The 24,755-nt window shown below is 46.2% G+C and overlaps 2 protein-coding genes across 14 annotated transcripts in view; one reads left to right on the top strand and one right to left on the bottom strand.

The window, feature by feature from the left end:
* The window catches only part of TSC2 (TSC complex subunit 2), a 55,486-nt gene extending 49,399 nt beyond the window's left edge, over nucleotides 1–6,087 (bottom strand). For 5 of the 12 annotated variants that reach the window (XM_058157389.1, XM_058157396.1, XM_058157395.1 and 2 more), the window contains exons 1-6: nucleotides 5,968–6,086; nucleotides 3,986–4,146; nucleotides 1,760–1,846; nucleotides 998–1,108; nucleotides 763–907; nucleotides 399–516 (exon numbers count right to left, since the gene is read on the bottom strand). In XM_058157389.1, the coding sequence (XP_058013372.1) occupies nucleotides 399–516; nucleotides 763–907; nucleotides 998–1,108; nucleotides 1,760–1,846; nucleotides 3,986–4,120 (596 nt within the window). In that variant the 5' untranslated portion in view covers nucleotides 4,121–4,146; nucleotides 5,968–6,086. The other 7 variants (XM_058157398.1, XM_058157401.1, XM_058157399.1 and 4 more) reach the window with 5 other exon arrangements.
* Nucleotides 6,053–23,198, top strand: NTHL1 (nth like DNA glycosylase 1). 2 transcript variants are annotated; one of them, XM_058157426.1, is made up of 6 exons: nucleotides 6,053–6,209; nucleotides 6,820–7,055; nucleotides 8,005–8,175; nucleotides 11,563–11,722; nucleotides 21,011–21,116; nucleotides 22,384–23,197. In XM_058157426.1, exons 1-6 carry the CDS (start codon nucleotides 6,158–6,160, stop codon nucleotides 22,505–22,507), a joined length of 849 nt encoding a protein of 282 aa, XP_058013409.1. In that variant the 5' UTR covers nucleotides 6,053–6,157; the 3' UTR covers nucleotides 22,508–23,197. The 2 variants fall into 2 exon arrangements, with proteins under 2 accessions (XP_058013409.1, XP_058013408.1); XM_058157425.1 differs by lacking the exon at nucleotides 6,053–6,209 and adding an exon at nucleotides 6,221–6,452 and having other exon boundaries at nucleotides 22,384–23,198.
* Nucleotides 23,199–24,755: the final 1,557 nt, after the last annotated feature.

Genomic DNA, 24,755 nt, shown 5'->3' with positions numbered 1-24,755 from the left:
AAAGGAAAATCTGGTTAAGGGTGTTGGTTGGCTGGCTTTGCTAACTCAATCTCCTGTGCAGAAATCTTAAATGTACAACTTGAGCCTGCCAGAAACACACACACACCCCAAAACCAGGCTCAGGTATGTGAAGAGAACTTGTTCTGACCAAGTTCTCCACTAGTTTATGGCTCATGGCTCCCTTGGGCTACCACCTCAATTAGCTCAGTGATTGAACTGATATTGATATACTTTCTCCACAACCCAGCCAGCAAAAGACCCTGGCTCTACCACAATTATCATTTCAGAGCAACCGCCTCCAAACCAGGTTGTCTAGATACACTGGGAACACAGACTCCAGAATTCCACACTAATCATGCTTCCTTATAAGCAAGGGAAAATCTAAAACTTTGCCTTACTAGACCATGCCAGCAATGTAGTCATCCAAGTAACAGCTGTTGAATTTCACTAAGTTGATCAACACCAACAGAAACTCTGAAGTCAAACCAACTTTCATCCACTGAAGAACAAATTCAGCTGAAAGAAGCACAACAAGAAAAGGGAGAAAATGCCAGATGCTGAACTGCAGAAAACGTTCTATACAAATGATGGTCAATAGCTCAAGCTTCTAAATGACCCATTCAAAAATTCCCCAGAGAGGTCCTTCCTTGTAAGAGCATGAGGGAAAATCTCGCTGGATCAGACCAGAAGCTCAAAACAGATGACGAGTTTTCGTCACCACCTTCTCAGTGCAAAAATCTGCTGCGGAAAAAGAGGACCTACCTAGTTCCTCTTCCAAGTACGTGATGTGTTTTCCATTATCAGTCAGTGCTTTGAATACCTCGAGCCGCTCATGCAGGTCTTCATTAGATGGATAATCTTTAATCACTCTAAAAAAATGAGCTCGGAGAATCCCCAGCCTTTCACCCTTAAGGATAAAAGAATTGCCTTAAGTAAGGGTATACATTTTTTAAAAGAATGCTTCCTTCTAGTACAGTTGCTTGGTAATACAACTTACCTGTCCCAGTATGATTGCCTGCAACAGATGGAGGACAGCATGCCGGGCCTCAGGTGGTCGATCTGGCTGCAGCATATCAGCTACCGCTTTCCAAATAGCTTCCACTGCATGCTATAGGAGCACAGAAACATTCAGAGATACTTGGGTCCTTTGGTTTATTCAGCTAAAATTGCATCAATCATAAATGTAGATCCAACAGCAAACATTTGCCTATTAGGAAATTGTGACATTTATATCTTAACATCACAGGGTTAGTTTCTGATTTAATTATTTTTCTTGGTCCTTTTCCTAATCCTAACAAAAACATTCATGTCTTTTTCTTAACACTTTCCGTTCTGCTTCAAAGTCAATGGATGCTCCCTCACCAGAATATTGTAAAATAGGAACCAAACACTGTAGAATTTCAGATCATGTCTATTCTCAAATTAACAGCTTCTTTCTCTTCCAATGCCATATAACTACCCCAAGGCAGGTCACCTTGAGCAGAAATAAATAAAAATATCTACTTTCAAAAGAAAAAAAATCATGAGCCAGTTTTGCCTTCCTGTGATTTATTTAAACTCCAAATTTGCTCTATCCCCTTTTCTACTGGGGAAGGCAAAGAGAAATTCTCTGGCTTAGCAACCCAGGGTCCCACCCTTCATTCATCTCAAGCCCTCTATAAATGTTGACCCATGCAGGATGTTCAGTTCAGTAGCAGTGGAGTGGATGCTTATGTATCATGCATTTCTTTATCCAAAGAGCAAAGCCCTGCATACTCACTTCTTCAAACTTTTTAGTTTTTGCCACCTCACAGATTTGTCCGATTGCTTTTATCCGATTGTTTACGCCACATTCTATGCTCAGTTCCTGAAAGACAAGTATAGGCTTAGATCTGCACAAGCAGCATCAGGTTCACAGAGAGGATGTGGCGCTACATGTCTGGCCACATCAAGCACTGAAGAACCAGGACTAGCACTTTCTGGTTAAATATTCTTACGCACAGACTCACATTTTTTAGATAAGGGGAAAACCTGCCCTTCCTTGCTCATGCACCATCCTCTGCAGAGGAACTCTGCTCTTCCACAGGTTGACAAATCCTTGTTTGCTGAGTTGGAGAACGTACAACTATAACAGGAACCACAACTTCTAGCCCACAGTTGCCAAGCAGTTTCCCGCAGGTACCAACTGTTCCACCCGACTTGTATAGTGTGAGCAAGCACCTTTTAGTTTTAAGTATGGTTCTGGTCTCTCAACTTTTCTCAAAAAATAAAAATGATGGCCAGCTGCAGCACTGCTTGAAAATAAGCCATGTACCCAGTACAAGAACAAAGGGGGAAAAAGATGACTTAAGGTATCCTGAGGGAATAGGAAGTATAAGAGGTGATGGACAGCCTTCTAGTGGACAGAGTTGGGGAACTGCTTGTTTTTCACACACCGGTAACATTTTCTATGGATTGGAAAAGCTCCACAGCAGCCACAAAGTTCAATGTGTTCTCAAAACTCTAAAGGCACTCATCAGCCCCAAAGATTGGTGGCTCTCAGTGAAAGAATTGCCTCTCCAATACGTTATCCTTCCCATCACAATCACAGTCGCCCCCCCTCCAGAAAACAGCAGTTCAGGATGTCCAGTTGTCAATATATAAGAATATATTTTTCTCTTTCTCTTTCCTTGCTCTTTCTCTCTCTCCCTCCCTCCCTTCCTCACCCTTCTTAAAATTGTTTGCCACCCAGCTTTCCACAAGGCAACACTGGCAGTTTACAACATTAAAATGAAACTACACATATATGTATAGACCTATAAAACCACATTAAAAATTACAATAAAATACAAGTTATAGGGCCTCTGTGGCTCAGACTGCTAAGACAGTCTGTTATTAACACAGCTGCTTGCAATTACTGCAGGTTCTAGTCCCACCAGGCCCAAGGTTGACTCAGCCTTCCATCCTTTATAAGGTAGGTAAAATGAGGACCCAGATTGTTTGGGGCAATAAGTTGACTTTGTATATAAATATACAAATAGGATGAAGACTATTGCTAACATAGTGTAAGCCGCCCTGAGTCTTCGGAGAAGGGCGGGATATAAATGCAAATTAAAAAAAAAGTTACAACTAAAGATGGGGAAGGAGGGAGGAGAATATACAGGAGGGAAGGTGGGAATTGGGGCCCCAAGCCAATTGCAGAGCCAGGTCTTCAGGCTCTTAGGGAAAGTCAGGATGATGGGAGCCCACCTCATGAGACAAGAAGTTCCAAAGGGCAAGGGCTTTGGGGTTTAAGATGCTCACTTTTTTTGTTTTGTTTACATTTATACCCCGCCCTTCTCCGAAGACTCAGGGCGGCTTACAGTGTATAAGGCAATAGTCTCATTCTATTTGTTTATTTTTACAAAGTCAACTTATTGCCCCCCCAACAATCTGGGTCCTCATTTTACCTACCTTATAAAGGATGGAAGGCTGAGTCAACCTTGGGCCGGGCTCGAACCTGCAGTAATTGCAGGCTACTGTGTTCTTAATAACAGGCTTTACCAGCGTGAGCTAAACCGGCCCCTTCAAAATCAAAGCTAGTTAACTCTGGTTAGTTATAGAAAGCAATTCCATCAGGATGATGTTACTATATCCCCTCAGCTGCACAGTAACAGGGATAAAGGGTTAGCTTTTAAAGTAGAATATCCTTTAAATATAAAGGGGATTTAAACATGTTACACATTAAATTATATATATTTTATATATACATAAAATGGCTATTAGGATTTTATGCTTATAGCATATAGTACATAGATATTGTCTTGCATCCGAAGACAATATGACTAATTCATTTCACTAAACCGAAGTCTATTAAATTGATAATTTATTTTATTCACAAATCCTTGGGGAACCCAAATCATAAGGCAATTTAAAGGATTTAAAAAATCTTTGAAATTAAAATCTATATTAATTTTCTTTTCCGGCATCTATTAAAATTCTCGGCTCTTAATATATGTTCCAGGTTTGGAATATTTCTGAATGTTACCTTGAGTATTTCTGCAGTGACGATGAATTCTGTCTGTTTTCCTTCAGACGACTTAGAATTGGGCCTGGATGACAGTCCTAGGAGGCTCTTAAACTTCTCCTTTAGCCCAGGATCTTTACTTGGTGGCTTTGCCATTGTTAACTAAGATAGCATCAAGGAAACTGTACGGAGAGAAGATTGCTTCATCAAGGGAAAATAGTTGAGAGATTTTCTCAAGGTAACCCTCCCAAGATAGAAGCTTAAGAGAGACAAAAAAAGGAGACACCTACAATCCACTCTACACATGCTCAAACATGGCATACAGGTGGACTACAACATGTGTTCAACTTTGTCAGGAATTCTTTCTCTTTATTTAAAAAACAGCTACTACTGAGAACACTACCAAATTCTGTGCATTAAAATGTTATCAACTTATATGAGGAGAACCAGTGTGGTGCTCTAGTTAAGAAAACGTATGGGAGAGACTCAACTCCCTTTTAGTCCTCTCAGGTCATTGGTTGAGCCCAGCAGCCTGACTCTGAACCAAACTGGCCTTGCAGGATTGTGATACCGGTATGTATACAGTGGGGAACTGAATACCTCTAGCTGGTCCCTCAGTTCTTTGGAAACTTTTAAAAACATAAAATATAGTTTTTAAACAGTAAAAAAAGCAAACAAAACCTTCTTCTTGAAATGAAACAAGGTGGCTTCATAAAGCAGAATCTGAAAATAATTAAATTCAGACCAACAATACTCTTGTTTCTTTTGACCATACTGAAAGGCATCATACAAATTAAAGGTATTTTGCAGTTTTAAAAAGATAATTACTACAAGTCTGTATGTGCTGGTTATTTATTAAATCAAATTGATGTTATGAATCTACCTTGTTTCCTAATTCTCAACGTTTTAGAAATAATCACGCCGTTCTTCCCAAATGCTAATGGTAATTAATCATTACAATAAATCTTATTTTTCAGTCTGGATAGAGCACTTTATTATTCAACAACTAGGTAGTGGAGTAATAATAATATGTACTTCACTAGTACATATAAAAGCTTTTTGAGCTGAAATAATAATTGTATTGATAGCATGAAAGATTGGTTTGTTAATCTCATTTTTATTGCTGCATGTTAGTACTTTTAGAAATTATTTCTAGAATACTTCCAGTGTAGAAAATACAAAATGGCTCACAAGAATATGGCGTTGAACATTTTGGATGTAACATGCCTCGTAATTTTTACTGTCACCTTTTCATTAATCAAGCTAGGCTTCAGTGAGCTACTATTTTAATTAGGTTTAACAGTTTCTCCTTCCTTCCTTCCTTCCTACCTACCGGGCCCTTAACACATTCAGCATCCCAGGCACAGGAACATAGCCAGGTTTTTAGGGCCTTATGAAAGGCTAACAGCCCTTCTAATCTCCAAGGGAGGATGCTCCATAGCCGAAGCTCCTCTTCTGGTCCCTGCCAGCTGACCCTTCGCTGATGGGGTTGGCAGCAGCCCATTCCGCTCAGCCCGGTTGCAGATAATTAGGTTTTTATCCCACCGTTATCACTTCTGGTGAATATACTTGATGCTCTGACCTCCTATTTTCCCCACAAGCACCCAGGGAGCCCAAAGTCCCCCAGCCGGCTTTTACCTGCCCGCCCCGCCCCAACTCTAGCCCGGCGCCTGCACCGCCCCTCCACCATCGCCTGGGCGGCTTTGCGGGCTGCTTGCGGAGGCTTTGCGTGAACTGCGCTGCATACAGTTCTTAACGGCTCTCGCTTTCACAAGTGCGGGAGAACCTTTTATCCGCTGCCGAGAGGCTCCGCTCCTCGAGGGCAAATCAGCCGCCGGTGTTCCCTCACGGCCACCTCCTCCTGGGCAGCTCCGCGGCTGCACCGACCACCCGCCCGGGCCGCTCCTGGCCTCGGCCCGCCCCTCGCCTTTCCGCGGCCGTCTCCCACAACAGCCCCGCGGGGTAGGCACGGCGGAGCCCGGCCGCCGCCGCCGCCTCCTTACCGGCCTCCCTCGCGAGGGTCGCGGCGCTCCGACCCCAAATCGCGTAAACACCTCCGCCTCTTCCCTGGGGCCCCGCCCCCCGCCAGCGGAAGGGCCGCTGAGCTTCCGGCGTGGAACACAGGCGACGGCGGAAGGAGGCGGCTGTCGCCGCGGGGCATTGTGGGGGCTGTAGTCCCTCGTGGGCGGGGCCATGTGCGCTGCGCGCAGCTTCCCAGCCTGCCGGCGGCTGAGCAAACACAGAGGTGACCCCCCCCCCCTCCGTTTAACGGCCACCTTCTGGAAAGGGGGGCCGCGGCGGAGCGCGGGCTCGTATGCCGGCCGTTCACTTATCCCCCAAGCCGGGCTCCGCATCGCCCCTTTTGGGCTCCCCCCACTCGCTTCCTCTCTCCTCGAAATGAAGGTTGGGGGGCCGCCTGGAAAAGCGCTGGCTGCCCTTTGGGGGCGGATGGAGGCTGGCCGGGCGGCCTTTGGGAGCCTCCTCTCGGGTATAATATGCAGGTGCAGTTTGTCATGCAAAATGTTTGTGGCGGAAGAGAAGCAGGCATTGGCTGATCATGGGAAAGAGCTTTGCTGCAAGCCTTTTCCCTTGCGAGCTGCCCAGAGCCTTCGGGGATGAATGAGGGAGGAAGGTGGAAGAGGGAGGGGGTCGTAGCCGAAGCAGCCAGCCTCCCAGTTGCAACCCTGGTGTTCACCTTGGACTCTTTCTTCCCGTTTCAGTATCTTCTCTTTCCTTCGGCCAAGTTTGAAAATGTTGGCCTATCTTGCTGCCCTGGATGAAATGAACCAACAGCTTTTCTGAGTCTCCCGTTGCTTATTTAAGTGTGTGTGCGTGTTTTCCATTATGTGTCACAGCACCAACAGAGATCCTCTGCACAAGAAATCTCCGAAGCGGGAGGAAAGTCGGTATTGCCTACGAACCCCCAGAGGAAAACGGGGCAGCAGAGGCCCCCGAGCCCAAAAAGCAGAAATGGGAACCAGCCAACTGGAAACAGCAGCTGGCCAACATCCGGGAGATGCGGAGGGAGAGGAATGCCCCGGTTGACCAGATGGGAGCTGGGGCATGCTTTGATGGGGAGGCCCCTCCGGAGGTGAGCAGGGCGGCCAGGAGGCTGAGGAGGGCCTAGGGCAGCGGTTCTCAATCTGTGGGTCGCAACCCCGTTGGGGGTCGAATGACAATTTGCCAGGGGTCGCCTAAAACCATCGGAAATATGGGAAGTATACTTGCGAGTCGAAGAATCGCGCTCCAATGGTTGACTCCACAAGCCAGCTGCAGGCTCTTCAAATCGCTAGCCGAATTCGGCTTCAGGCGCAATGAATTAAAAAAGAGAAATCTTTGCTCTGATGTCTCCCTCTCAAGCCAGCTGCAATCACTCCCAATCGCTAGCCTAATCTGGCTTCAGGCGCGATGAATTAAAAAAGAGAGAAATCTTTGCTCTGATGTCTCCCTCTCAAGCCAGCTGCAATCACTCCCAATCGCTAGCCTAATCTGGCTTCAGGTGCGATAAACTTAATAGGGGAGGAGTCTCCGCTTTAATGCCTCCGTCCTCAAGGCAATCGCAAGCAGTTCAGATCACTAGCCAATACGGCTTCAGGCGCGATAAATTCAAAAAAACAGTTTGCCGCTTTTTTCCCCCTTCTGCGGCTGCTGAGGCGCGCTGAGATCGGTTGGGGTCGCCACATCGTGGGGAATTGTATTAAAGGGGTCGCAGCACTATAAAGGTTGAGAACCACTGGCCTAGGGCAATGATGAGAAATCTTTTCAACCCTGAGTGCCCAAACAGGAACACACGCCAGAAATCCAAAGACCAGGTCGCCGGCCACCTGGTCTTCAGGTTTCCAACACTTCAGCACACACAAAGACCAGCTGGCAGTGCCACAAACCAGAAGAGCAGCTGGCAACAGCGCACCTGCCCACAGAGAGGGCTCTGCGTGCCACGTTTGGCACACGTGCCATAGGTTTGCCATCACGGGCCTAGGGGGTCCCAGGACAGACAGAAACACAGGGTCCCCCCTGCCTCTCTCTCTTCTGCTTGGCAGGTGAAGCGTTACCAGATTCTGCTGTCGCTCATGCTCTCCAGCCAAACGAAAGACCAGGTGACCTCCATGGCCATGATGCGCCTGCGGGAGCACGGCTTGACGGTGGACCGGATCCTGGAGACTGACGACGAGACTCTGGGCCGGCTCATTTATCCTGTTGGCTTTTGGAGGGTGAGTGATTTGCCACATGGTGAAGGGAAGAGCCAGGGAAGCATGGTTACTTTGTAGGTTAATCTGCTCTCTGACTTCCATGGGAGCACCTCTGCCATCCACTCACCCCTCCCAACCCTGTGAGGTCGGCTGATGGGGCTCAAAGCTCCCATTGGAGCTTCACAATCCATCTTAACAGCTTTGCCAAAATGGCCCTCGCCAATTGTGTGTGAATGTGGCCGTTACCCCATTCATTACCAAACTGCTTGGCATCCTCAGTGCATTACAGCCTGAACAGAGCAGCCCAAGTAACCTCCTGCCAATTAGGAGATGCTGTTCTGCACATCCCAGGGTGGCAGAAGGTGGGGGTCTGCCTCTCTGTCCCCTTTGAGTTCCTGGCAGAGACGTGCTCTTCCTCCTCTTCCTCCTCAAAACATTAGGACCAGGGTTACTTATAGATATGTGTTAGAAAAAATAAAGGGGCAAATCAGAAAGAGATTCATAAGTATAACAAAAAATCGTTCATTCATGTTTATAACTTTGCTTTACAAAGAAGAATTCAAGAACAAAAACATTATACAAAAACATATTCTAATAAAAATATCTAAAATAAAAAAGTATTTTTCGGACTATAAGATGCACCGGTATACAAGACACACCAAGATTTCGAAGAGGTAAGTAAGAAAAAAGTTTTTGCTAAAACGGGCCTGCAAAAACCTTTTTGTGAAAAACGGGGTGCAGGGGTTTGGGAGGCCTGCCGAGTGCTCCTGGGGGCTGGGGAGGGCAAAAACGGGCCCCTTTTTCACAAAAATGGGACGAGCAGGGCGGGGCTTCGGGAGGCCAAAAATGGCTGTATTCGGTGTATAAGATGCACCAACATTTCCACCCTCTTTTGGGGAGGAGTGCGTCTTATACTCTGAAAAATACGGTATATAGAAGAGCCATGGTGGTGCAGTGGTTAGAATGCAGTATTGCTGACTAACTCACTGTTCACTCCAGCAGTTCGATTCTCACCGGCTCAAGGTTGACTCGAGCCTTCCACCCTTCCAAGGTGGGTAAAATGAAGACCCAGATTTTTGGAGCAATATGCTGACTCTGTGAACCACTCAGAGAGGGCTGTAAACCATTTTGAAGCAGTGTATAAGTCTAAATGCTATTGTTATATAAACTTATTTTAAAAAGACAATTCAATGTCACATGACTATAAATACACTAAAATGTAAAAATGATGTAAAAAAATTTAGGTGGTACCATTTGTATGGTAAAAGTTAAATGATTAAAGTAAAGCAATTGAATTTTTGGAAATTAAAGGACAGCTTTCTGAAATAAATAATTTATAATTTATTTATATAATTTAAATGAGTTTATTCTTACTATTCTTACTATACTCATAGAATATGAAAGAAAGGCAGTTTAGGACAGACAAAAGGAAGCCTCTCTCCACTTGGTGGTAGTGGAGTGGTTAGAATGTCACATTGCAAGCTGACTCTGCCCATAGCCAGGAGTTCGATCCTGACTGGCTGAAGGTTGATTCAGCCTTCCAACCTTCCGAGGTCGGTAAAATGAGGACCCCAATTGTTGGGGTCAATAGAGAGTTGGGGTCAACTCTGTAAAACTGTCAAGAGTTATTCCCTCTTTCACCTAGTTGCTTCTTCGCTCTCAACTTGACAACAATCGGGAGGAGGATGGATGGTATGTCAGGGAGGGAATGGAATGCCATCCTGCAGATCGTGAGACCCTGCTACCAACCCCAAGGTCACACAACGCAGGTGTTTGAAAGATCCAGACTGTTCCCATTAAAAAAAGTAGATTTAATTGGGCAGTGCAATGAACTGAGGGGAATGGCCAAAGGGGAAAATCTTTTTTTTTTTAATTGAAAAAGTTTTAAGAAACAAAACATTTTCCCCCTTTTTTTCCCCCTCCCTCCCAGAAAACCCCCTTCTCCCCTCCCTTCCCCCCCCCCCCCGGCTTCACGGGTCAATCACAAGGTATTGTTATACATAAACCAAACATAGAGTAAAATTTTCCCTTCTAATCCAATTAACCTCATCCAAATCTTTTCATCTCCCAACCCCCTCCCCATTACATAAAATAATACTTCCTAATTATTCAAAGGCAATCTGATATTTCTTAATCTGATATCTGTTTTGTAAATAATCAATCCATTTTTTCCATTCAATTAAATCTTTCCTGCGTATTGTCTTTTAAAAAAGCTGAGATTTTAGCCATCTCAGTCAAATTAGTGACTTTCAATATCCATTCTTCTATTGTAGGTACCTCTTCTTTCTTCCAGTATTGTCCAATCAACAGTCTTGCTGCTGTTATTAAATTCAGAATCAATTTAGTCTCAATCCCTGTACAATCCGTTATAATTCCCAAAAGGAAAAATTGCGGCAGGAACTTTATCTTCTTCTTCAGTACATTTTGAATAATCCACCAAATTCTTATCCAAAAGGCCTTAATTTTCTTGCAAGTCCACCAAATATGAAAATATGTAGCCTCATCACAGTCACACCTCCAACATTTCGCTTGGATATCAGGACCAAAGGGGAAAATCAAGTCCAGCTATGTGGATGTTCGCATGGGAAATTCAGAGCTGGTTTCGTTTCTTCAGTGCCAATGTAGTGTATTCAATAAAGTTTTCCTTTTGGGAAGCACAATGTCCCAGGAGTTCTATTTTTGGATTTTCTAGCTGGACAGCTGATACTTAGGGGGGGTTGTGAAGCACTATTGGGTGATATCTAAGTGTATTGCTGAGTGCTATGGCACATTTTGAACCTGTGAAATGCATTGCCCTAAAGTGATGATGACTACCAGCCTGAATGGCTCTAAGGCAGGTTGGGTAAAGAATGGAGAAAGATAACCTTTGGAGGACTGCTGGTTTTGAAGGCAGGAGAATTGACTGTGTTGGAAGCAAATGCCTCCAAGTATCTCTTGGAGGTCACAACTTGCAAGAGAATGTGCTAGTAGTCATCTCTGGGTTGTGAGCCCAACTGTTTGGCCACTGCAAGAAACAAAATTTTGGACCAAGATGGGCCTTGGCCTAATCCAGCAGAACTCTTCCAATGTTCTTAAGATGGTGAAGTAGGCACTATAACCTGGATGGCTTTTCTGGATGGGTTTAGAGAATGCAGGTCAGGTCTATGGAGGATTATGGTCTTGAGGCTTCCATGTTACTTCTAGGCAGCTGTCTCTAAATACTATTTGAAGGGGAACAATGGTGGGACAGAGAAAAATTAGGTCGTTTTTTGAGTTGCAAGCACCAAGTTCCCTTGGGGCCAGCTGGTTAGGACACAATAGGAAACCTCAAAAAATGCAGGAATTGAATTGGTCTTGGTCTGATCCAGCAAGGCTGTTCCTCCTCCTGAGTTAGTCCAGCTCATTGATTGACCTTTTCATGGGTTGCAGAACAAGGTGCGATATATCCAGCAGACCACAGCAATCCTGAAGCGGGACTATGCTGGCGACATCCCAGAAACTGTTGCAGAGTTAATGAAGTTGCCTGGAGTCGGTCCAAAGATGGCCCACCTGGTGATGGACATTGCCTGGAAGAACGTCTCTGGGATCGGTATGTCTGTTGCCATAGTGGATTTCTTTCTGTGTTTTTTGGGGGAACAAGCATTCAGCTAATTCTTGCACATTTAGATTTTTTGACAATCCCTGTCATGTATCCAGTTCGTATTCACTAATGTTCCCATCTTCCAATCCCTGTTCAGCTGCCATATTTACATCTGGATTGCCCAGATTTATTCATCCATTCATTCATTTACAGGTGGTCCTCACTTTATGACCAGTCGCTTAACAGCCATTAAAAGTTACACAGACACACACACACCCTGGGCGCTTAGGATCCTGTTCTGAAGTTAGGACTGCCCCTGGCCCCCCTCACAGGACTGCACCTCCATACCTCGGCAGTTGCTCTGCATTTATGGCCATTTGGAGCTTTAAAACCACAGCATTCGCTTAATGACTGCCACTACAAAGTCATAAAATCGAGTTAGTCACATGGGTGACGTGATTTATGACCGTCACAACTTACAAGATGATGGGTGGTCTCCATTGGGGTTGTAAGTTGAGGACTACCTGTGTTTCAGTCAATTTATATGATCTTGTTCTTGAAACAGTGTCCCTGGGCAGCCCCATTGATTTAAAACTCGGTAAAATCGGTCACAATAATGACAAATACTGTATGCATGTAATGGGAGCCAAGGACAAGAACTGTCCCTACCAATCACACCCATCTCATGAACTTCACACACACACCCTCCTAGGAAAACAGCCGTATTTTTGAATGTTTTCTGAAATGCCAGGAGAATCAGAGCCAGAATGTGGCCTGAGCTGGGACACTACACCTCCTCTTCATGACCTGTTTTCCTTGTTACCATCTGGGTAACCATCTGGGAGTATCGTGTATTCAAAGAAGAACATCCAGATTCAGTCACAGTTTTGTTCCCTAGAGCATCAACCTTGTGAACTCTTAGTAAACTGCTTAGAGAGGTGCTTTACAGCGCTATATAAGTCTAAATGCTATTTAGACTAAGTGCTATATTTGTTGTTAGTTGCAAAGTCATGTCCGACCCCTCGTGACCCCATGGACAACGTTCCTCCAGGCCTTCCTATCCTCTACCATCCCGTGGAGTCCATTTAAGTTCACGCCTACTGCTTCAGTGACTCCATTCGTTCTCTGTCGTTCCTTTCTTCTTTTGCCTCAATGTCAGGGTTCCAGGTAACACCCCCAATGAAATCAAACTCCAAGGCTTGCGATTCCTCAAAGCTAACTTTTATTAGAGATGTCATATTGACACATCTGAGAGCTTCTGGGTTTTCCTCACCCAAAAGAAAGTTCAAAACTTTGCCCACTTCTCCCTCATGTCCACCACTGCTCCAATCAGTTCCTTCACGTATAGAAGACAACCTCCACTTTCTTCTCAGCACAGCTGTCGGACGCCATGGCCTTGAAATTCTCTGCAAAGTTTTGTTATGGCTAATTCTATTTCACTCATGCAATCCCCCCTCCCAACTTCCCATGGTAGGATTGTGGCAGGCCTGGATCCTGAAGGCACCAAGATAGTATGGCTTCTAGGCCTGACACTCAATCTATCCCAGCATTAGCCATTTCTCCAGTGAGTCCTTCCTTCTCATTAGGTGGCCAAAATATTTGAGTTTCATCTTCAGGATCTGGCCTTCTAAAGAGCACTCAGGGTTGATCTCCTCTAGGACTGACTTGTTTGTCTGCCTTGCAGTCCAAGGGACTCGCAGGAGTCTTCTCCAGTACTAGAATTCAAAGGCCTCGATTCTTTGGCGCTCAGCCTTTCTTATGGTCCAGCCTTCACAGCCATACATTGCAACTGGGAAAACCATAGCCTTGACTATATGCACTTTTGTTGGCAGGGTCATGTCTCTGCTTTTTAGTACACTGTCTAGATTTGCCATAGCTTTCCTCCCCAGGAGCAAGCGTCTTTTAATTTCTTGGCTGCAGTCCCCATCTGCGGTGATCTTGGAGCCCAGGAAAATAAAATCTGTCACTACCTCCATTTCTTCCCCATCTGTTTGCCAGGAATTGAGAGGGCCAGATGCCATGATCTTAGTTTTCTTAAAGTTGAGTTTCAAGCCAACTTTTTAATTCTCCTTCTTCACCTGCATCAAGAGGCTCTTTAGTTCCTCTTCACTTTCTGCCATTAAAGTGGTATCATCTGCATATCTGTGGTTGTTGATATTTCTCCTGGCAATCTTAATTCCAACTTTTGATTCATCTAGCCCCGCTTTTCTCATGATGTGCTCTGCATATAAGTTAAATAGGCAAGGTGATAGTATACAGCCTTGCAGGACTCCTTCCCAATTTTGAACCAATCGGTGGTTCTGTGTCAAGTTCTCACTGTTGCTTCTTGATGCATATAGGTTTCTCAAGAGACAAATAAGATGGTCTGGTACTCCCATCTCTTTAAGAACTTGCCACAATTTGTTGTGATCCACACAATCAAAGGCTTTAGCATAGTCTGTGAAGCAGAAGTAGATATTTTTCTGGAATTCCCTAGCTTTCTCCATGATCCAGCTTATGTTGGCAATTTGATCTCTAGTTCCTTGCCTCTTCGAAATCCTGCCTGTACTTCTGATAGTTCTCGATCCACATACTGCTAGAGCCCAGCTTGTAGAATTTTAAGCATAACCTTACTAGCATGTGAAATGAGTGCAATGGTGCTATAGTTTGAACATTCTTTGGCATTGCCTTTCTTTGGAATTGGAATGTAAACTGACCTTTTCCAATCCTGTGGCCACTGTTTAGTTTTCCAAATTTGCTGACAAATTGAGTATAGCATGTTTACTGCATTGTCTTGTTAAGATTTTTAATAGCTCTGTTGGAATACTGTCTCCTCCACTAACTTTGTTGTTGCTCAGATTTCCCTTTTGACTTCACATTCTAGGATGTCTGGCTCGAGGTCAGTGACCACCCCATCATGGTTATCAGAGATATATGCTCGTTCTTGTGTAGTTCTTCTGTGTTATTTTGCCACCTCTACTTAATCTCTTCTGCCTCTGTTAGGTTCCTGCCAAATTTGGTCCTTTATCAATCCCATCTTTGCATGAAACGTTCCCTTCATATCTCCAATTTTCTTGAAGAGATCTCTGGTCCTCCCTATTCTATTGTTTTCTTCTATTTCTTTGCACTGTTCATTTAAGAATGTGGTCGATGTTTAAAGGCGATCACATGCTCCGGCCCCCCAGTCCTTACTCATTCCCTGGATGGTCAGGATCCTCAGAGCCTGGGTCTACGGCTGATGCTCTGCAATGCCCGGTCCGTGGTTAATAAGGCTCCCCTGATTTGTGACCTGATTCAGAGGGAGTCCGCGGACTTTATGGGCATTACGGAGACCTGGCTGGGCACAGAAGGGGGTGTACCCCTGGTTGAACTGTGCCCTCCGGGTTTCCGTGCATTCCATCAGCCGAGGACCCAGGGTAGGGGTGGGGGTGGCGTTGTGATTAGGAAAGTCTGGAGCCGAGGAGTCCACTGTTCCTCAGATAGCTGGTTGTGAATCCTCCTTGTGAAGTGGGGCCATCGAAATCAGATGGGGTTGTTGATCACGTACCTGGCTCCTTGCTGCGTGGCCACAGCCCTACCTGAACTACTGAGGTGCTTGCTGGCGTGGCGGTTGAGATTCCCAGACTTTTGGTCTTGGGAGATTTCAACTTGCCATCGGCCGCTTGTCATCAACAGTGGTTCAGGAGTTCCAGGCCTCCATGACGGCCTTGGACCTGATTCAAGTAACTGATGGCCCTACACATTGGGGAGGCGCTAGATTTGATTTTTATCTCTGGTCAGTGGGTAAATGATCTGGATTTAGGAGATATAGTGAAAGAACCGTTGTCATGGTCAGATCATTTTCTCCTTCGCCTAGACTTTCGAACCGCTGCTCACCACCGCAGGGAGACGGAGCCGATGCGTTGGTTCCGTCCCAGGCACCTGATGGACCCAGAGAGGTTCCTGACGGAGCTTGGGCCGTTTCCTGAGGATCTTACCCACGGCACGACTGAAGAACTAGTTGCGGCTTGGGAACGGGCCGCGGCTGGGGCTTTGGACCGTGTCGCGCCTTTGCAGCCTCTGACCCGGCGCAGATCTCAATTGGCTCCCTGGTTCTCCGGGGAGCTGAGAGAGATGAAACGCCGAGAAGACGCCTAGAGAGTGTTTGGAGGTCCAGCCGTTCCGAGGCTGATCGGACACTAGTGAGGTCCTTTACTAGGACCTACCTAGTGGCAATGAGGGAGGCGAAACGTTCCTACGTTTCCACCCTCATTGCATCGGCAGATAACCGCCCGGCCGCCCTGTTTCGAGTGACCCGTTCCCTCCTTCAACAACCCGGTTACAGCACGGAGACGGCTTTGGTCGCGTTGGTAGATGACCTCTGGAGGGCCAGGGACAGGCGTTGTTCCTCTGCCTTGGTCCTATTAGACCTCTCAGCGGCTTTTGATACCATCGACCATGGTATCTTGCTGCGCCGGTTGGAGGGGTTGGGAGTGGGAGGCACCGTTTATCGGTGGTTCTCCTCCTATCTCTCCGACCGGTCGCAGACGGTGTTGACAGGGGGGCAGAGGTCGTCCTCGAGGTGCCTCACTTGTGGGGTACCGCAGGGGTCGATTCTCTCGCCTACCCTGTTCAACATCTACATGAAGCCGCTGGGTGAGGTCATCAGTGGTTTCGGGGTGAGTTATCATCTGTACGCTGATGATACTCAGCTGTACTTTTCCACCCCGGACCACCCCAACGAAGCGGTCAAAGTGCTGTCCCGGTGCCTGGAGGCCGTACGGGTCTGGATGGGGAGAAACAGACTCAAGCTCAATCCCTCCAAGACGGAGTGGCTGTGGATGCCGGCACCCCGGTACAGTCAGCTGCACCCGCAGCTGACTGTTGGGGGCGAGTTAGTGGCCCCAAAGGAGGTGGTTCGCAACTTGGGCGTCCTCCTGGATGGTCGGCTGTCCTTTGATGAACATCTGGCGGCCGTCACCAGGAGGGCCTTCTACCAAGTTCGCTTGGTTCGCCAGTTGCGTCCCTTCCTTGACCGGGATGCCTTATGCACGGTCACTCACGCTCTGGTTACGTCTCGGCTGGATTATTGCAATGCTCTCTACATGGGGCTGCCCTTGAGGTGCACCCGGAGGCTGCAGTTAGTCCAGAATGCAGCTGCGCTGAGTGGTAACGGGAGCCGCTCGTGGCTCCCATGTAACACCACTGCCCGTAGTCTGCACTGGCTTCCTGTAGTCTTCGGTGCGCTCAAGATTCTGGTTACCACCTTTAAAGCGCCCATGGCTTAGGACCCGGTACTTACGAGACCGCCTGCTGCTAGCTTATGCCTCCCATCGACCAGACGCTCTCACAGAGAGGGCCTTCTCAGGGTGCCGTCCGCCAAACAATGTCGGCTGGCGGCCCCCAGGAGTAGGGCCTTCTCTGTGGGAGCACCAACACTCTGGAACGAACTCCCCCCTGGCTTACGTCAAGTGTCTGATCTTCGGACCTTTCGTCGTGAGCTTAAAACATATTTATTCATTCAAGCAGGACTGGCATAAATAGTTGTTTTTAAATTGGGGTTTTAATAATATTTTAAATTTTTAAATGTTTTAATAATCGGCCGCACAGTAATAGTTCTTTTTAAATTCTTTTAATTGTATATATTCTGTGTTTTATTTTGGCTGTACACCGCCCTGAGTCCTTCGGGAGAAGGGCGGTATAGAAATTTAATAAAATTAAAATAAATAAAAATAAAATAAATTATCTCTTCTAGCTATTCTCTAGAATTCTGCATTCAACTGGGTGTATCTTTGTCTTTCTCCCTTGCATTTCACTTTCCTTCTTTCCTCAGCTATTTGCAAAGCTTCCTCAGACAGCCATTTTGCTTTCTTGCATTTCTTTTTCTTTGGAATGGTTTTAGTTGCTGCCTCTTGTACAATGTTGCGAACCTCCATCCATAGTTCTTCAGGCACACTTTATTGGATCTAATTCCTTAAATCTATTTGTCACCTCTACTGTATATTCATCAGTAATATGATTTAGTTCATACCTGAGTGGCCTAATACTTTTCCCTACTTTCTTCAATTTAAGCCTAAATTTTGCAACGAGAAGTTCCTGATCTGAGCCACAGTCAGCTCCTGATCCTGTTTTTACTGACTGTATAGAGCTTCTCCATCTTTGGCTGCAGAGTACATAGTCAATCTGATTTCTGTGTTGACTGTCTGGTGATGTCCATGTGTAGAGTCATCTCTTGGGTTGTTGGAAAAGAGTGTGTGCTATAACCATTGTATTCTCTTGACAAAATTCTATCAGCCTGTGCCCTGCTTCATTTTGTACTCCAAGGCCAAACTTGCCTGTTATTCTGGTTATCTTTTGGCTTTCTACTTTAGCATTCCAATCCCCCATGATGATAAGGATATCATTTTTGGTGTTAATTCTATAAGATGCTATAGGGCTTCATAGAACTGGTCAATTTCATTCTCTTCAGCACCAGTGGTTAGGGCATAGACTTGAACTACTGTGATATTGAATGGTTTGCCTTGGATTCAAACTGAGATCATTCGGTCGTTTTGGGGATTGTATCCCAGTATTGCTTTTCCTACTCTTTTATTGACTATAAAGGCTATTCCATTTCTTCTGAGGGATTCTTGCCCGCAGTAGTATACCTAATGGTCCTCTGAATTAAATTCACCCATTCCTGTCCATTTTAGTTCGCTGATTCCTAAGATGTCGATGTTCAGTCTTGTTATCTCTTGTTTGACCACATCCAGCTTGCCTTGATTCATGGATCTTATATCCCTCTGCTCTTCCCCAGTAGCATATTGGACACCTTCTGACCTGGGGGGCTCATCTTCCGGCGTCATGTCTTTTTGCCTTTTGGTACTATCCGTGGGGTTTTCATGGGAAAGATACTGGAATGGGTTGCCATTTCCTTCTCCAGTGGATCACGTTTTGTCAGAACTCTCTGCTATGACCTGTCCGTCTTGGGTGGTCCTGCACAGCATAGCTCATAGCTTCATTGAGCTACACAAGCCCCTTCGCCACAACAAGGCAGTAATCCATGAAGGAGATTGCTATATATAGCATGTGTATATATGTGTTATGTATGTGTTTGGGTAGATATACACTCTCTCTTGAGAGCAGGAAACAGAATTTCATTTTTAATGTGGGCCAGTGTACTTGCAGTAAAAAAAAAAATGACAATAAAGTTATCTGTCTTATGAGACGGTTCCTCATGGGAGAAGGTGGGACTGTCATTTCTGGGGTGACGAGACCCCTTTTCATGGGCTGGCATGTCCAAGGAAAGCAATGAGCTGCCTGCCAGCCACTTTTTTAGCCAGCCCAAATTTCAGAGGTGATAAAGTGGGATGGAGGATGGTTACAAGCCACGTGGAGGGGGGAGACCTGTGGGGGGACATCTTGACCAGGCCATCCAGCTGCAAAAGCTTTTTTGCAGCTGAGTTGCTCTGCTTGGAGTCTCTCTGTCACATGACAGAATCCTCCAGCAGGGGGCACTGCTTTCCTGAATGCTGATGAGCGATGGGGTGTCGTAGGTGGGTGGGGGCTGGCATTTGAGGGAAATACGGCTTGTTGATTCCTGATGAAGGGCTCCTCGGCTGTGAGAGTAGTTGAGAAAGAATTGTGGGGGCAAAGCAGCCATTAAATAGATCAGCAGAGATGCTGGAGTCTCCAGTTCGATTTCTTTCCTATTGACGATTCATATGCCATGGACAGTCCTGCTACTCTTGGGAGCCCCAGAGGAAAGAACATTTTTGAAGCCTTTCCTGTGCAAGCCACTTATGTTCTCCTTCCGTGATCTCCAGTCATGGTAGGAAATGGCGAGGAGAGCTTGGGATCTTGCCCTGGGCATCAGAAAGTCACCAGATTTCTGCTGGTTTCTCCATCACCTTCTTACTGCAGAAGTTTCATGTAGCCCTTGGCTGAATAAAAGACCTTCAGCCTGTGACTCCAGGTTTTGTTCATGAGAGGGAGAAGAATCAGGGGCTGAGTTTGGAAAGTGCCAGAAGACCGTCTGGTTTGAAGCAGCGGCTAAAGTGTCTCGCCACACTCTGAGCTAATCCATAGACCAAATTGTAGGGTTGGATAATCTGACCTGGCCCTCTAGAACAGCGGTCACCAACTGGTGGTCCTCGGACCACTGGTGGTCCATGAGAAAATTTTGGTGGTCCGTGGAGGAATCTTCGTATTTTGCCGGTGCATGCTGGTGGAGGAGCTGCAGCGCAAGTGGGCCAAAGCAGTGATTGCGATGGCTGGAAGCTGTGGGAGGGAAGCACTACTTGCACTTGCACAGTATCATCATTCTGCCTCGGTATATTTGCCCAGCCAGTGGCGCAAAGCAGCCCTCGTCTCCTGCCGCTTGGGACTCAAGAGCTGTAAATGGCGACTGGTCTGGGGAGCAGCCGGATTTTGCTCTCTATTGCGGAGGCCAGATTGGCCCCCTGCAAGCTCTCATCTCTCGAGCGCTTGCTGAAGTGGCGCAGGAAACTTCAGCCGGGCTCCTCGAGAGACGAGAGCTTACAGGGGGCCGATCTGGCATCCACAATGGAGAGCAAAATCAGCTGCTCCCCTGACCAGATGACGCTTATTGCTCCAAATCCCAAGTAGCAGGAGACGAGGGATGCTTTGCGCCACCGGCTGGCGCAAATATATGGAAGCGGAATGCTGATGCTGTGCAAAATGAAATAGAGAAAAAGAGACAGAATGAAAGAGAGAATGAGAAAGAGAATAAGAGAGACAGTGAATCAGAGAGAGAGAGAGAGAATGAGAGAGAATCAGAATGAGAGACAGAATCAGAGAAAATCAGAGAGAGTGAGAGACAGACGGAAAGAGAATCAGAGAGAGAATGAGGGGGGGGAGAGAGAGTAAGAGAGATGAGAGAACAAGGGAGAATGACTGGGAGAGAGAAGGGAGAAAGAGAGAAAAAGGAGGGAGAATGCCTGAAGGACCCCAGCAAACTTCAAACTTCAGCAAGCGGCGCACTGGATTCGTATTAGTGGTCTGCGGGATTTAAAATTATGAACTTGGTGGTCCCTGAGGTCCAAAAGGTTGGGGAACCCTGCTCTAGCAAACCAAAGCCTTGACAAATGTCTATTCAGCCTTTATCAAACTCTCCAGTAAATCCATTGTCTCTCTTCAGAGATGTCCCTCTGTGGGCCAAACCGGGATTTTTCTAAACTTAAACAAAACACCATTTTGCAATCTTGGCTGATTGATTGGGCCACAACTGTCCTCCCAAGGGGATCAAATGCCCCCATTCAAGGAGCTGGGGATGCCTCGGATTGCAGCAGGGAAGGGCTTTGTTTAGGACAGCCTCCTTTTTCTGATTTTGAACTACAGGTGTGGACACGCATGTGCATCGGATTTGCAACAGGTTAAAGTGGGCAAAAAAGGAAACAAAACTTCCAGAGGAAACGAGGCAAACCCTGGAAGAATGGCTGCCCAGGTGAGCCTGTCCAAACTGGCCCTAAACATTTCACTTCTCTCCCTCTCTCTTAGTCTCAGCTCCCGTGATTTTTGTGCAAGGACATTGAGTTAAGAAGCTCCCACAATACCATTTCTTATTAAGTGGATGAGATGCAGGCAAAGGTGCTTCAAACTGCTCTCCAGTTGACCTTTCCTTCCGGTATTGCCTCTTTAAGGGGGTGGGGGTGGGGGTCTGTTTTTCAAGGCTCATCACATTTTCCTCTCTGGAACTGGGATCCACCTTGGAAAAGCTCAGGTTTCTCTTAAAAAAAAAGATGGGGATGGGGCTTCAAGTCAATCTTGATTCCTGGTGAATCCCTGCAGTTTTCTTGCCAACATTTTCAGAAGTGATTTTCCATCAGCACCTTGTTCTTTATAAGACTTTGAGTGAAGGAGTGGCCCAGGATCACACAACTGGCTTTGTGCTTGAGACGGGACTACAATTTGTGGGCTCTCAGTTTCCAGTCTGGTGTTGTAACCACAGCGCCAAAGCGGCCTTCATTCCCATTCTCTGGAGTACAGGCTGGAAAACGCTTGTCTTAAGAAGTCTGCATTCCATACGTATCCGTCAGAAGTGCTGCTCCTTCCAATGGGACAGGCACAGCTTCTCACTTGAAAAGGGGGCAAGGCCCCTTTTTCACCTATTACTCCATTATTTCAGTGTTGTAGCAAAGGGTTGACCTTTGACCTACAACAGCAGGATTTGAGTGTTCTCCTGTAGGAAATTTCTCACAGTTGTAGGACTTTGGCCAAGGCATTCTCTCGCCCATCACCATGTAGGGCTGGGGTGAGCAGACGTCAGTGCACCAGCCAACACCTCACTTGTTAATGAAAGCCAAAGACCAGCTCCAGACTTGCCTTTCTTGCCAGGTGTTCTCTGTTGGCATCCTTGGGAACTATGCATGGAAGGTGGCTCTAAAATGCCTCCTCCAACCCAGGACAAAGGGAAGAGTTCTGGTGGGGCAGGGAGCAGCCTCTTTGCTTACACTTTGATAAATGGGGTGTGGTGGCAATCTCACTTCCCTTTAGTGTCCCCAGTGTTGGGTACCAACTCGCCTCTATTGCTTGATGCTCCAGAATTGAGGTTATTTCCTAGTGTTGATGTCCCTGTGGTCTCACCGTTGGGAATTGTCTTCCTGTAACAACTGAGGGTGGGCTGCTTCAGGCATTGCTAGATATCGATGTTGTGTTACTTTTTCTACCACACTGAAATGTTTTCTTTCTTCTCCCTGCTTCGCTGCCTGCAGGACTCTCTGGAGTGAATTAAACTGGCTCCTGGTCGGCTTTGGGCAGCAGATCTGCTTGCCTGTCCGTCCACGTTGCAGCGAGTGCCTCAACAGGAACATCTGCCCGGGATCCACAAAGTGCTGAGGAACAGACCCCCCACCCCCAGCCTCTTTGTCTCGGGGCTTCCGTTGCTTGGGAGAAGTTGTTTTATGCCAGGCAGAGACTTTGGAGCCTGTCCCAGGAACTGCAGTGCCTCCTTGGACAAGGAGGAAGTCTCCTTGTCTTCCAACTCCGGGCACAGAAGTGTGGGTCTGGGATTTTACGCTGCCTCTCGAGCCTCCATGAAGAGGCAGCTATCTAGGAAGCACTTTTAATAAAGTAAATATGTGGGAAGGAGGCTTAGGCTGGCTTCATTCAAGAGGAGTATCTGGAAGGAGAAGGAATGACTGTATGGATCTGGGGCAGGCAAGGGCCTTCAAGGTGTTTATTTATATTTATATAAATATACTATATTAAAATATATAAATATATTTATATAAATAAATATATATTATACTAAATATTTATAGCTGGTTTCCTCACTTAAGGAACAAAATCTCTCCAAATGAAATGAAAATAAACCATCCGGTGGAATGCTTGAAGCAGCAATAGTCACACCGCAATACTAGAGAGGGACAGATTGGGACAGCAGGGAGGGCTGGGCAGTGGGTGCCAAGCCTGGTATCCTTTCAGGGAAGGACCGGTGCTTGAAGGAAGCGAAATTGGCACAGCCCGGATGCTGGAGGAGCCAAAGCCAGCCCGTTGCAGAACTGCAGTCCCCTGGGCTTCTAACATTCCCCCCCCCCCCGCTGATAATTAATAGAATCAAGAATTGGAAAGGACCCAAGAGGTCATCAAGACCAACTTTCTGCATACTGCAGGATTCACTACACCATCCTTAGTAAATAATGAATAGAATCGTAAGAGTTGGAAGGGACCCAAGAGGTCATCGTAATTGTGAGAGATGCTGGGAACTGCCACGTCTGCATCTTGCCCCGAAAGCCAACTCAAGCAGGTAACAAACTGTTTAAGGATGCGACGGCACTTAAGAGACCAACATAGCATGCTTGCTCTGCTGTTGACTAGAATAGAATAGAAGAATAGAATTTTTTTATTGGCCAAGTGTGATTGGACACACAAGGAATTTGTCTTGGTGCATATGCTCTCAGTGTACATAAAAGAAAAGATACGTTCATCAAGGTACAACATTTACAACACAATTGATCAATATATCAATATAAATCATAAGGATTGCCAGCAACAAGTTATAGTCATACAGTCATAAGTGGAAAGAGATTGGCGATGGGAACTATGAAACGATTAATAGTAGTGCAGATTCAGTAAATAGTCTGACAGTGTTGAGGGAATTATTTGTTTAGCAGAGTGATGGCCTTCGGGAAAAAACTGTTCTTGTGTCTAGTTGTTCTGGTGTGCAGTGCTCTATAGCGTCGTTCTGAGGGTAGGAGTTGAAACAGTTTATGTCCAGGATGCGAGGGATCTGCAAATATTTTCACGGCCCTCTTCTTGATTCGTGCAGTATACAGGTCCTCAATGGAAGGCAGGTTGGTAGCAATTATTTTTTCTGCAGTTCTAATTATCCTCTGAAGTCTGTGTTTTTCTTGTTGGGTTGCAGAACCGAACCAGACAGTTATAGAGGTGCAAATGACAGACTCAATAATTCCTCTGTAGAATTGGATCAGCAGCTCCTTGGGCAGTTTGAGCTTACTGAGTTGGCGCAGAAAGAACATTCTTTGTTGTGCTTTTTAATGATGTTTTGATGTTAGCTGTCCATTTGAGATCTTGCGATATGATAGAACCCAGAAATTTGAAGGTTTCTACTGTTGATACTGTGTTGTCAAGTATTGTGAGAGGTGGAAGTATGGAAGGGTTTTTCCTAAAGTCTACCACCATTTCTACGGTTTTGAGTGTGTTCAGTTCCAGATTGTTTTGGTTGCACCACAAGGCTAGTCGTTTGACCTCTCGTCTATATGCGGATTCGTCATTGTCTCGAATGAGACCAATCACTGTTGTGTCATCTGCGAACTTCAGTAGCTTAACTGATGGATCATTGGAGATGCAGTCATTGGTATACAGAGAGAAGAGAAGTGGGGAGAGCACACAGCCTTGGGGGGGCCCTGTGCTAATTGTACAGGTATTTGATGTGATCTTGCTTAGCTTCACCTGCTGCTTCCTGTTTGTTAGGAAGCTTGTGATCCACTTAGGTAGTGGTAATGCAGCTCTATAAACGATGGGGCCTCGTGGCTGAACTAGAACCAGAAGGGGCTCTGCTCAAAGCCACTGAGAATTGCTAAATTCCTAAAGCGAGGAAACCAGCCATAAATCTGGCCAGTCT

The sequence above is a fragment of the Ahaetulla prasina genome, chromosome 14 (assembly GCF_028640845.1).
Source record: "Ahaetulla prasina isolate Xishuangbanna chromosome 14, ASM2864084v1, whole genome shotgun sequence".
NCBI classification, from domain to species: Eukaryota; Metazoa; Chordata; class Lepidosauria; order Squamata; family Colubridae; genus Ahaetulla; species Ahaetulla prasina.
This window is presented reverse-complemented; position numbering and strand designations above follow the sequence as displayed.

What these genes read in the sequence shown, in the direction of transcription:
- NTHL1 (XM_058157425.1), top strand. Translation starts at nt 6,362, where the DNA reads ATGAAGGTTGGGGGGCCGCCTGGAAAAGCGCTGGCTGCCCTTTGGGGG. An exon ending in CTTTGGGAGCCTCCTCTCGG is followed by an intron (nt 6,453 to 6,819) that starts GTATAATATGCA and finishes TATGTGTCACAG; the next exon opens with CACCAACAGAGATCCTCTGC. An exon ending in ATGGGGAGGCCCCTCCGGAG is followed by an intron (nt 7,056 to 8,004) that starts GTGAGCAGGGCG and finishes TCTGCTTGGCAG; the next exon opens with GTGAAGCGTTACCAGATTCT.